Raw genomic sequence first — 13,423 nt, 5'->3', positions numbered from 1 at the left:
ATTGCCATGACAAGCATGTAAAATGGAAAAAATGTCAAAATCCAATGCATGCACAGTGCGGTTTGGCTGGGCATGTTGTCTTTGATTTTACTCCATTGAATAACATCAGTTGTCCATGAACGCGTTTACTTGATTAGCCCTATTGACAGTGCTGCCAGATGAAATGGATCGTTCATCACATAACTTTTGCCAAAAATGACCAGTTTCATCACCAGATTTTTTGGGCTCCAATGAAAAATAGCCAAATGTTAAAATGCAATCACCTCATGAGCTTTGTTGTTATTTTTAGGGCCTGCCAAAATTTGAAGATTAATATGATCTTTATTGACAGCAAATTTGAACGAAAAAAATCGACCGAATTTGCAAAAAAAAATGCAATTTTTTTTTCAAAACATAGGCACCAACACGTTCGGGAGGTTGTAAGGGCTGATTTTGCCTTCCCTATTAAGCAACACGTAGATGAAAAGGAAACTTTTATCATGATATTTTCCAGCATTAGGATTTGAACCTGCTATCCCTAGCAAGCAGATCTTGCCTTGTCCATGCTACCTTCCAGACTGATCAGCATTTGCACATCCTTAATATTTTGTGAAAAAGATAAATCTCAGTTCATCAACTAAAACAACTTAAAGCCAGAGCGTTGCCAGTGTTTTGCAGAACAATTTTGTTAAGGAAAGTGAGTTCTTAAAATTAGTTCTTAAATCGTAAATCTTAAAAATTGCAATGATAAACGAGCTATTTCAGATTGATGGTAAACATAAAGAAGTCTGTTGGTAATATGTTTGCAATCTATTTCATACCTATATGTACTTTTTTCGAAAAAATAAGTGAAAAAAAGTCAGGATGTTCAATTTCACATTTTCCCTTAAATTGGCCAAAATTCTTGGCAATTGTCAATTCGCATACTTCCTTTTTTTGCCAACCATTGTTGGAATTTTCAAAATCACCAGATTTCAAGGTTCTTTTTGCCGTAAATCACCAATCACCAGACGCCAAATTTTGTCCCAAAATTACCTTTAAAATCACCAGTTTGGTGATAAATCACAACATCTGGCAGTACTGCGGCTATTGATCAATTTAAAAAGCCCCCAAGAATCTGGTTGAAGAGGTTCGGTGAGCATGCCTCTATGACCTTCCGTTGTGAATTAGCATAGATCTATAGGGCTAGTCAAGTAAACGCGTTCATGGACAACTGACGTTATTTCATGAAGTAAAATCAAAGACAACATGCCCAGCCAAACCGCACTGTGCATGCATTGGATTTTGACATTTTTTCCCTTTTACATGCTTGTCTAAGCATATAGCATTGTGGTATTGAGTTAATTTGATAGTGCGTTCACTGATTAACACCAAACATGCTCATTTATTAGGGTTCTGTAACACAACTTGCTCAAAATCACTGGATTATTGAAAATTGAATGGGCAAATGGTGCAAGTGGACTGTGATGTTTGTCTCAGTTCTCTCTCCCTAAAATGCCCAAAATCAGGGTGTCGCGCCACATTTTTCCTTGCATTTCCTTTACTTGACATCCCCTATTAGCCCCACGTGCTTGAACCGTGAATTGGTCGTTTTTTAAAGAGAGGTTGGACTTTTGATGTTTTAACATGATTTTTTACAAGTACCTTCCGGCTGTGTTTACGGTAGATCGTGGGTCCTGCCAATTAGTTTCCCGTTGTCTACTACCTGTTAAAGATTTATATTTCTGTTTTTAAAAACATTCGTTTGCAGGTTCAATTAAGATTTTGACCTTTTACGCGGATTTAAACTATGACATAATTTCTTGAAAAACACATGAAGTTTTGCCTCATATTTGACCTCATTTTGTAACTATTCCCCAGGCTTAGGAAAAAATGATTTAAAAAAATTCAAATTCTTCCTTTCAATTTCGTTTTCTGATGTTTTGGCCTGGCAAAATATTTTCTGGAAGCATTCAAACATGAAGAAAAAATATCATTGAACACCTGCCGAGGATGGGGGTGCTAAATATTTGCATCTGTCAATGTTATGCAAAGGCAGAGACCATTTCGCCAACTCTGGGAAACTCTGGATTGGAATCAGTTAGCCATATGAAGACTCAGAAAGCCAAGAACAACCCCAAGATGAATCCCATGACTTCTGCATGCCAAATTCCTTGTAAATAGTCGTATCATTTTCACTTACATGGCATTTGTTGTTGTAGGGGCACAGGAGCAAGCCACAAATTACTTTTAGTGTTAAACACATTCAATGAAACAACATGTTAGTTTCTGGATGTGCCATATTTTGCATAATAGCGTCAAGATCAAGATTAGCCGGAGATTTTTCTGAAAGGAATGGTTAAAATCACTCAATCTGCCTGAAAAGCTCACCTCGTCTGGTCACCTTGTGCAAAACAAAGGAGTATCGATTTTGATCGAACTTTGGGTTAAATCGTAGGCCTTGTTGATCGGGTAGCATCTTTGAAATCAGACTTGAACATTTTTTTTTAGATATCATTCCAGATCAACCCTACATTCAAGGACTAGCTCGGTCTGCCAACTCAAACTCGTTGGTAGATCAAATATCATATAAAGATTGAAAGGTAATAAATAGACGAATTATAACCTTTCATTTTAATAGTACTGGGGATTACATTCCTTGTAGCGGTTAGAAGAGCACGTGAAAAAACAAAAGCGAAACTTTTTTAAGAACAAAGTCTTTGCTTCAAAACTTTGCATAAAGCAATCTTTTTGTGCCTTTTTGTAACATTTAAAGAGACTTATCTTTGCGATCCCTATTTTTTGGCCACTTTGACATTATTTAAAGCTTAAAACAATTTTGTAGTGGTTATTTGGCTAAAAAGATGTTATTGAGCTCTGCTAAATTCGTTAACTAAAAGGTTTCTGAGTTTTTAAAAAAATATTTGAATGCGAAAATTTTCGTGCCTGCTCCGAATCAGACCTAATAAATCTCCTTAAATTTCTATACTGTTCGAATCCTAAGCTGTAAGGGAATCACTCTATCTGATCTAGGTCCGAAAATGCTTATTTTATCTCATCCAAATTTGATTGGATTCGGATCCGATGGATAACTCTCTGAAGGACCAAGTTTTTAGTATTAGTTATCGAGCATATCAACTCCTTGGTTACGTTGTCATGAATATTGAAACTTTCGCGATGATGTTTGATTTGCTATTAAGTTTTATTCCGTGGTTTCTGTAATGATATAGTTGATGTGGAGGTTTTAAGTAAGTTGATACGAATACAATTATGACAAATGGGAAAAAGACTGCTGAGGTGGAAATATGTTTGGAATAATGCATGTAGACTCACATTATTGAAACAATCATCGATGGAGTAACATTCAAGGATGACCCTTTATAGACAACAATATGTATCCTACTACTTAGTAAAGAAACGAGTTATTTGGATGCAATGAAAAAAAATCAAATGGGCACGTTATAAAAGGGTATGATTAAAGCGAGGTTGCTCTAACACTTGGAGCAGAAAACATGATGGAATATGAAAACAGGGATCATAGAACCATTCAAATCTATTTTAAGTCGTTCTTTTTCGTATCGCTCTTCCAACATTTCATTCACAATGGACAGATGCCCTATTAGTTTGACTAATTTTTTTTCCCACAAAGTGGAACAGGATTCGCGCCAACGACTTAACTTACACCTGTTGTCGCGCAATCTTGACGTTTAAGGGTTGATCACAATCACACTTTAGGGTAAAAGTTCACAATTTACAAATATATCTAAATGTAGATACACTCATGAGATGAGATTCCATGAGGGATAAGCAGTCATGCAAAATCCCAATCACATGGTTTGTTTCGTCTTCCATTGTCGAGATTTGAGCCGCAAAGGCTTCCATTTCTGTTTGTAGTTACAAAAGTTTCCATTAGTTTTTGAGTTTTTGCGTTTCCAAGTTGTTCCAAGTACCTTAGCGTCACAACCAAAATTATTTTGGCAAGACCAGGACGATGGCTAGTGGGGGCCAGAACGAAAGCCAAAGTTTTACTTATGAAAGCCATGGATGAAGTCAATGAAAACCTTAGCTGAAGATGAGGATGATGAGGATGATGCTGATGGGAAGAATCGGAAGAGACAAAGAGACAAAGAGAGACAGAGAGAAGATTTTTGTTTAGATAGCACCCTCTTGATTCTTGAAGTGGGTTCCCGGCCAAATTTGACGAAAGGGAACTACATCCTGACCCACTTTTTTTATTATTACTTTTTCGGAAAACCGGAGATTGGAGTAGTACTGAAGCAGTTGTATTCGAATTGGCTGAAGTGGATGCTGATGATGTTGATGCTGATGATGATGGAAGAAGAATTGCGAGAGTGTTGCCAACGGATTCACATCTTCAGAAGTATCCAAAGAGCAGCGAGTAAAATGGACCAGTTGGCATTGGTTGGAGCGGAAGAATTTCTGAGCATTGCACGAATCCGATCCCACACGCCATCGTTGGACTGAGGATCGATATTCAGCAAGAAGCAGAACATCTGATAAACATCCACCAACTCAATTGGAGCGTAAGTGTGACCGTCTGCATGGAAACCTGACCATGAAGAACAACATTCCTCATCAGTTATATGCACTTTAAAAAACAACCTCTATGGTTCCTATAATATTCTCACCTGGTCCTCTGGCCATGAAAACGCCGCGCATGTCTGTTTCCTCTGGATCGTAACCAGACACGCCCTGTTGCGTTTGCTCCGTGATGCGGGCGGAATCATAGCCACCTCCGTTCAACTGAAGGCTGGAGGCGGGGCGTTGAAGATTTCCGCCGGCTCGTAAGAGAATCACGCCCGGTCTGGCCAAGATCAAAATGGGCGGGGTGTTCACGTTATCCCTCCAATGGAGATGATCCGGAATCTCGTCACGTGTGTATACATCCACACCCTTGCCATCCAACTCGGCCCTGAGAGCCTCGACGATCTCGGGAATGAAGCGCTCCTGCCTAGGATAGATCTGCATGTAGGCCCCGGATCCCACTGTCACTTTTATGAGGCGTTGAACTGATTTTAAGATGTAGCTCATTCGAATTTGCCGCACTTCTACGGTATTGAATGGGAACGAGGGGGGATGATGCATCGGGATTGGGTTAGACCCGTAGGTCATCCCATGGTCGGACAAGATGACCACGTTTACCTGTAGGGATAAAGTAGATATTATTGAGTGGAACAGAGAAAATACAATGAGGATGGGTAAAATTTCAGCGTTTTCTCTGTCGAACGACGCAAAATAGTCTTAGAGCCTTGTCATCTCGTTTTCGTCCCAAAGATAAATGTGTCCCCAAGGACGTCGGTTTGATGCGCATTTATTTGTCAAAGAGGAAACTTTTTGTGCATCTTTCTTTGGCGTTGCACATAATGAATTCCTATTGGTTGGGAAGCAGTCATCCAATCATACATGAAATGGAATCAAATACTTCGCAAGCAACTTCAACTTCTAATTCTCCCAGTTACATAAAGAAGCCCGAGAGCGATCTGGAATACGACAGAATAGATTCACTTACGATCTGATCCATTCTCACTTCTCGGAGTCGGACGAGGAAATTCTGAATACTCTTGTCAAGAGCCCTTAGTTGCATTTCGACATTTTTCGACAAAGGTCCGAAGGATTCTGCCGCTTTTCCCAAGCTATCTTCGTAAATCTGGAAGAGGAGCATAAAATGAGGATTGAGAGAGAGGGAAAAAAGAGCACAAGCTTCATGGGAAGCCAGTCTCCAATGCCACCCGAAGGATCTGAGGCCTTTTTTAGACGAAGAGGGGGATTTCTCATCTTGGTTCAACAATGGACCAAGGATTGACTTTGTTGGTCTCTTTGGCCCGTTTGGTATTGAACAAGCATAGAGTATGCTGTATTGCTGGAACTTTTCTTTGGAGAGGAAGGACAGGGTCATAAATTCAAGAGAAGAGAGTACATATGTAGGAATTTTAGCCCGACTATGTCGAGCTGTACATTCGTACCATAAAACGGTTTATGTTTGCCGTTGACGGACTGAATTTATCAAGTGGTCTTGAGAGTGCTGGAAAGTCTGTTCTTGTAGCATGATGATGCTAAGTTGCTTTCTCAAATGAATATTCAGAGCCTTGCCGAGTGTCAGTGGGTAGAACCCAAGGGTAAAGGCCAATCGTGTCCTTTTCCTAAGCATATAAAGGCCCAGTGAAGTATAGCATACTAGTCCCTGGGTCATTCAGAAAAGGACGATGCAAACAAAGTGACCTGAGTGAGCGCCAGATCAAAGAGCAAAAGCAACAACAAGGTTTTGCCAACTTGACCTTGGATGATTTCATCATTTCCACTACCAATGCTCACTAATACGTACTCTTGATGGAAAGAGGAGGTCTCGAGACAACGTGACAATGCTTTCGCGATAGGGGTTCAATAGAAACCATTGACTAGACTAATTACTTTAGTTTCCCGTTGCAGTCATCCTCTCTTGGAAGTGCTGTAAAAAGTTTAGAGCAGAACCCGCAGGACTAGGGTGGTCTTTCATGAGACCTTTATCGCCACAAGAATGCTCCTTTTGAGGCTTGCCACTGAATGGGAACCAAACGGAGGAAGCCAATTTGAAAGGCCATCTAGGAAGGCCTTCCCTGTCCTTTGTGTGGCCTTTGCTTGCCTCACTTCCTCCATCCTTCGTGTCGTTCAGCCTCTCACGCACTCACGTACACACACGCACTGCAGTGGGGACATGTCAAAACTTTGGAGGTCTTCACGAGAAAAGGGGCTTAACAGTATTGGGTCCAAGATGTGTGATGTGATGAGGAAGGGGGGATTTGTGCAATTTCACATGATGACAAAAGTTCAAAGATTTTCCAATTCCCCTGTCAAGGGTGTCCCATCCAGCGAAGGCCATTCGCCTTCCGACATTGTCTGTACAGTATGTACCGTATGTACTATGTACATGGAGATGGAACGTATCCGTCACCATCTGTGGATGCTAGGATGAATCACTTTCCAACATTTTGGACCAGGTTCTTTCAAAGACCGAAGCTGCTAGAGTCTCAACCCATTCTTACCAACGCTGCCGATCGTCCCATTTGAAACTCCATGAGAGCCATGTCCAGATTGATGTGAAGGGTTTTAGAGTTGTCCTTGTGGTAAACGTTTTCACACACCTTTGGCGTGATTGGGTTTACATCATCCCACTTGACATCACATCTGTAAAACAGAAGACGTTGGAACTTAAGTAGCACATACCTGGACTAACAAGGCGGCCTATTACAAGAGAATGTTTACCTCCCATAGGTATGATGATAATGTTACTCAACACAAATAAAGGCTGTGTTTACCTGCTCCAAAGGAATGTGACAAAGTCTTTCCCTTGTTTTTGTGCGGTCGCCCAAATCGGCTCTGGATCGTGCCACCATCTTACATCGCCAGTCATTCGCTCATCAATGTGATTGAAGAACTTCGCTTGGTTGGGACCTCGAGCCGTGGTATCATAGAATTGGTTGGCCAGAATCCCATGGTTCTCCGGATACAGGCCCGTGCTGATGGTTTGCCAAGATGGGAACGATTCAGCAGGGAACACTGATTTGAGATACTCGCTTTGAACGCCGCCCCGAATGAACTCTTCGAATCCCGGGAAGCCCTGTCGACTCCGCCGAGTGAACCGACTGATGTAATCCCATCTAAATCTGTGAGGGAACAAAAACACATCCACATCTATTATTCCGACTCGTAATTCTTCGTTTCATCCAAGCGAGAAAATTTGACCAAAGGCTCAAGAAAGACGGGGGCTGCTTTAAAAGAGGCTGGGATTGAGCTGTGGGGGAAAGGGGAAAACTGGAGTAGTAGGTTGTCATGAAGTTCTGCTGAGTGGGGAGTTCTTTTCAAGCGTTTTTTTACCACTTTCCACCAAAATCCATTATCTTGACGCATGGAAAGAGTTCCGCCGAAGAAAATAGAGAGGGTAAAAAGAGTAATGAACGAACAGCCAACGTGGAACAAGCTCACTAAAAAGGGATAAATGTGCGTACTCCCAGTACATTCGAATGGATAAGAACCAGTTTTACGTGTATCACCGTGGTCCAAGTGGAATGGAACCCAGTCCTTGGAACTCGAAAGAGAAGACCAATTCCAATAGGCAAGTCTTGGACCAGGCTAGCCTGGTTCCACGGCATATTTACTGAGGAGGTCCCCATTTTCTATCCAATTTATGTCGTCTGTGGGTGAATCAATTATAGGGACCACCGCGAGGCAAGTGGACCAACGAGCGAGCGACCACTTTGAGCACGATTCGACTCTGCCAACAGATTCATTGCGTTGTAGGTTGTAACCATTCCTTCGCCAGATCAAGTGATTGCTCGTTTTGATCAAGAAGCCAAAAGATCCCTGCAAATTCTGCTGAGATGTTGAGCAAAATTCAGAATTGCAAAAAAGTGATTTCTGGAAACCCAGACTTATCTTTTGATACTTTTGGCATTCATGAATGAAGCGATCTTCTACATAAATGCATCAGCCAATTACTTCTGCCGACTGAAAGTTGCCACAAAACTTAAAGATCCTCCTGGTCTAGAAGATGTTCCTTGGCCTGACTATCCATAAGCAGACCTTTCAGGAGTGGTAGTATGGTTGAAGGTGTAACATTAAAAATGGAGGGAGCTCCCAAAATTTCCTTGTCGTGATCTTCAAGAAGATTGGCGCCGATTGCGTGTCAATTGAGACTCTCTTTGCTCCCGGATCTCATGTTTGTATTGTTGGAGTTATTGAGCATTGACCAACTTACTCGTACAACATGTTTTTATCTGCATTACTCTGTACAAGTCGCTGTCTATTTTCTGGTTTGATATCAAGATGAGGATCCAGAGGAACAGGTCCCCAATATCTATCCAGGAGAGGGGAGTAGTCTTGTTTGAAGTACCTTCATACATTTTGGCGCACTCATTGGGAGGACATTTCAAGGCAGAGCTAAGATTCGAAACTTAGCACTTCACCTGGAAAATCCCAGCTTTGGCAGGAACAGCCAAGTCATTGAAATTCTGAAGGCATTTTTGACAGAAATCCTTCTTTGAACCAAAAAAGGAAAAAAAGGGGATCTTCTCGGTTCTGTTGTAAGCTTCCTCTCCTTTGCTTGAGAGAGGGTTGGTTGGAAGGCTCTCTGAAATCTCAATCATGTGTCGATTCAGGATCTAAATCTCCCTCTTTATGTAGAAGGAGAATTGGATAGACCTCGACAACTTTCGATGGTATTCTTGAAATGTCCTGCCATCATGACAATCAGATAAAACCAGAGAGAAAGTGTACGTAGTGCACGGCTCGTGGCGACCAAGGTCATAATCCTACGTTTCTTGTTTGTCATCGACCATCATTATGGAATTCCCAGGCGGTCCGCATAATGGAAGACGAAATGATCTTGGGATGATGTACTTGGTTGCTGTGAGAGCAACGAGAAAGAGATGGACAACAAGGCATCGTCGAGCTTGTGGCTCATTTACACCCTTTTTACTCGTCGAATATCAGGCACAATCACCGATAGGTCAGGGATCACAGATACCAAAAAGTTCCTAGGGTTTCTGGTGACCTTGAATACCAAGTGTGAATGTTCAATCATTGACCATGGCATTGATTGAAAGTCTTCAAAGTGGGAAACCGAATTTTATTACATATTCATGATTTGGCCTATCTTTGTTCTTTCTCATTGGAACAAACCGTTTTCTTTTGGCCCAGGTTTATTTCAAGAATGGACCCTTGGGCTTAGAGAGAAACGGGTAGAAAGGACGAGAAAAGATGAGGACGAAGTGGAAAAAGAAGAAGAACGGCTTCGAGGAACGCGAAAATTGAGTTACGCTCAACTTTTTGAGTTTGTGGGATTTGGAGGCCAGCCCACTCTCGCCACGGATGGAGGAACACCTCACCAGAAAATGGAAAATCTTGGATTAAGATCATGGTTTGCACTTTTACTTTCAATTTGGCCCCCTCTCAAAGGTCTGTCGGGCAACAAGGCTGTTTGCTCACACATATCCACCGTTGCATGAATACATAGAAGAAACGTGATTCCATGTTTTCTAAGTAGGCATGGATTCGAGTTTTGCTTCCAATTCGGAAGCTCTTTTCCTTTTCTACAAGGCTGGAAACCAGAGACAGAGGGACAAGGCCAAGCGCAGACAAAGTGGAACATGTCAGAACATCTTGTTCTCGCACCTCATCAACACTAGCTCAAAACTTTGAGCCCGGGAACTTGGAACCCTCGACATCTGTGGGGCATTCTTAGGCTTTGTGTGACTCACACACAAGCACAGAAGCACTCGCAGGCTCCTTTTTTCACCAAATCCCTCTCAATCAAGATAAAGTGCCTGTGGTAGAAGACTAGTCCTCGGGTAGTTGTGAGAGCAATAGTTTCAAGCATATTCAAGGAGACAAATGGGCAAGCGGCAAAAAACTTTGCTCCTTGGCGTCTACGTACAAACGCACAATGGAACACTGGTATACACATGGTCCAATGTCTTTCACAGCTACAGACAGTACACATTAACGAAGCGAGCTGGGCTTGACAGATGTATCAAAGTGGAACAAGATGGCTCTTCAATAGAATAGATAACAACTAACTCGATCGTGTGATTTGTAGTGGGCGTACAGACTTTAGTGCGCTAATTCACGTCGATTTCAGGTGATGATTGAGGAAAATTGGTGCTTTCATTAGTTTACAAAGGCCTTAAGGTATCCGATAATGTGAAATTGCAGCCAGGAAAATTGAAAGACGAACAATTTGATCGCTGTTACAAAAACTCTCCTTGTTATAAACCACATACCACAGTTCTTTGCACGAACACACTGAACTTTCCATACATTAACCTTTCTGATCTTGCCTTAAACTTTGGCCTTGTTTCAACCAAAGCTTTCCTTTTCCATTACGACCAACACACACCGTTCTTAGCCATAACAGTAGGTTTGTCTTACCATCTTACTTACCCATCTATAACCACCACAAGTAGTTTATCATCGGGTCTATTTCGGTCCGAGTATGGATCCTGTCCATCAGTGACTGATTGTGGATTTGTCGAGATTTGAGTGATCAAGGGAAACAAGAGGGCGAGAACCTGAGAAACGAAGATTTTCATCCTGAATGGCCTCACCAAATCAGTCCGTCCTTCCGTCTACCTCTTCATACTCGGAGGCCGTATGGCAGGACTGAAATAGAAATAATTCGTATGTTAGTGATGATATGTCCCTGCATACCGTTCCTTACTCAGCATTATGTGGAGAGTCCTTCGTTACAAAATAATGGTTGTGCAAAGCATGTTTGACCCTTCTTCCTGTTCCTCCATGTTATCACCCTATCAGAGCTCTATCTACCCTCCAACAAAAGATATGAATCACGTTAAGCTTCCCTGGGGAAGAAAGAGATTTATGAACCCTTCTCCTTCTTCTTCTTCTCTTCTCTTCTCCACTCTTCTCTTCTTTTTGGGAATCTGCCTAGAATCATGGAAGGGAACATTGGGTGTTTGGAACTAATCCCATCTAAAGACCTCATGATACCCTGAGAACTGACCACGTGGTTCCTACAGGCCAGGAACAAGTTAATCTCCAAGGGATTTACACCTGTTCGTCTGTGATTGGATGCTCTTAAAGGTAGAAAAGACTCGCGGAGAGAGGGATTCATCAAAAAAATAGCATTACTTCAAATCGGGAACAAAGTTTATGGTGGATGGTTTTGTTCTAGTGGGTGGAATAACAAAAAGTGCCCAGTGGTGTTTTGAGTTGCCTGGGAAATGTCCTGAATTGTTTCTCTTTGTAAGGCATCTGAGATTCGTATACAGTGCACATCCTGGTCGAATATATAGCCAGTCATTCTCTCTTTTGTAATCAAGTCTCTTGGGCTTTCATAAAAACCACCCAAGTGGAACACAAAAGGATCAAGCGAAAGAAAAATTCTGTCTTCGAGATATTTCACAATGAAAAAAGTTTTGATTAGACTTCCCAGTTCCCAATTACGAGATCCTGGTAATATTAGACTTTGAACATTGCGTTCCCAAATTGTGCGGGTGGTTGGGTTTTTCAAAATATCAGAATTTCCTCGACCTCTACCAAGTTCGTATGAAACGAACAGAGATCTGAAAATATGGACCATTACGAGCTGCTTCCTTAAAAAAGAGTGCGATCGCTTTTCTTTGTTGAAACCTTGCTCATAAATTCAAAAGGCATGCGCTCCGAAAAGGCCGTAGTAGTACGTAGTAGATGGTGTCTCCACACACGATCTTCAACAATCCATTCATGCCACATTTGGCCTTGAAGTCCAACAAAGTACGTATGAACTGTCCTCTGCATATCTACTCTTGTTGGAAAGCTCTATTATTTTTTGTTGTCAAATCAGCAGAAACACATTTTTGCTCCTCGAAGAAGATAAATAGGAGATTCTGAAAACAGTTTTTCTCGACCTTTTACTCAGGTTACTACACGTTTGTAGTGTTGGCCAACAAGGCCTAAAGGATCCTTACAATTTGCTTTTCTTCCATCCTATTTCGCATATCTTTCACAGACCATTGCTTTTTGAGGCCCGGCCATGGAAACATCGAACAGGAAGGTCTCCTCGTCCAACTTTCCAGCGAGCTCCCCCAAATATTACGCTCAGACAAGTCCATGGTATAGTCATGTATCTATCTAGTAGGCTCACTACTGAAGGCACACTGTGTTGGAGGAGGGCACATTCGTGACCATGGCAAAGAAAATCAGTCATCTATCATCGAGAATTACTAAGAAAACTTTGATGGGCCTGAATTGGTTGTTTGCTTCTGTCCGTCCGTTTCTTAAAGAGGGAAAAGAAGGATCGGAATTGGGATCGAGTCCTGTTTTGTTTTTATTTCAAGAGAGCACGGTTTCGCATGCATAAAATGGGTACTGAAAAGAGTCGTCTCTTGGGTGTTTTACCTGGATCGAGACGGGAAATGCATCAAGTGTCCTTTCTTGCCAAAATTGGTGGAAAAGTGACCTTTAGAGCTACGGTTTCAAGTTCAATATTGAAAAATTATAGATAACCGAGAAAATGATAAGGATGGTAGTGTACTCAACTTGATAAATGGAACTGCATAGTATAATTTATGATGATTTAAATTTTTGACTTCATAGTTTCGAAACATTGGAGCCATGAGGGAAGTGAGTTCAGCTGTCGAGTTTTGGAGTGACAAAAAATTACACATTAGCCAAAACCTAGAGTTAAGCACTTGTTCCATGTCTAGTTTCCCAGAATCAACAGCTGATTTCATGTCATTCACTGATGTCTTTAACAGTTTACGAAGTATAGACGGAAAAAAAACAATGCATTCGAATTTGCGAGCAACATGGCACTGAATGGAATGAAATTCCGCTCAATGACCTTTGGATCGACGCTATTAGACACTCCACTATTAGATGATGAAGGTAAGGACATTGAGCAGGTCTCATCCATGAAGGATTTAGGTGTAGTCCTCCAAGATAATGGAAAGTTCGATGAGCATATCCAGTT

The 13,423-nt window shown here is 41.5% G+C and overlaps 1 protein-coding gene across 1 annotated transcript in view; it reads right to left on the bottom strand.

Annotated features, from left to right (window-relative positions):
* Positions 1-3,039: 3,039 nt before the first annotated feature.
* The window catches only part of LOC131886941 (glycerophosphocholine cholinephosphodiesterase ENPP6-like), a 22,681-nt gene continuing 12,297 nt past the window's right edge, over positions 3,040-13,423 (bottom strand). Inside the window, exons 2-7 of the mRNA XM_059235410.1 lie at positions 10,894-11,112; positions 7,272-7,619; positions 6,999-7,140; positions 5,489-5,626; positions 4,608-5,121; positions 3,040-4,528 (exon numbers count right to left, since the gene is read on the bottom strand). Of these exons, the coding sequence (XP_059091393.1) occupies positions 4,326-4,528; positions 4,608-5,121; positions 5,489-5,626; positions 6,999-7,140; positions 7,272-7,619; positions 10,894-11,042 (1,494 nt within the window). The 5' untranslated portion in view covers positions 11,043-11,112 and the 3' untranslated portion in view covers positions 3,040-4,325. The remainder of the gene's footprint in view (positions 4,529-4,607; positions 5,122-5,488; positions 5,627-6,998; positions 7,141-7,271; positions 7,620-10,893; positions 11,113-13,423) is intronic.

Source organism: Tigriopus californicus, chromosome 9, assembly GCF_007210705.1.
Source record: "Tigriopus californicus strain San Diego chromosome 9, Tcal_SD_v2.1, whole genome shotgun sequence".
NCBI lineage: Eukaryota > Metazoa > Arthropoda > Copepoda > Harpacticoida > Harpacticidae > Tigriopus > Tigriopus californicus.
This window is presented reverse-complemented; position numbering and strand designations above follow the sequence as displayed.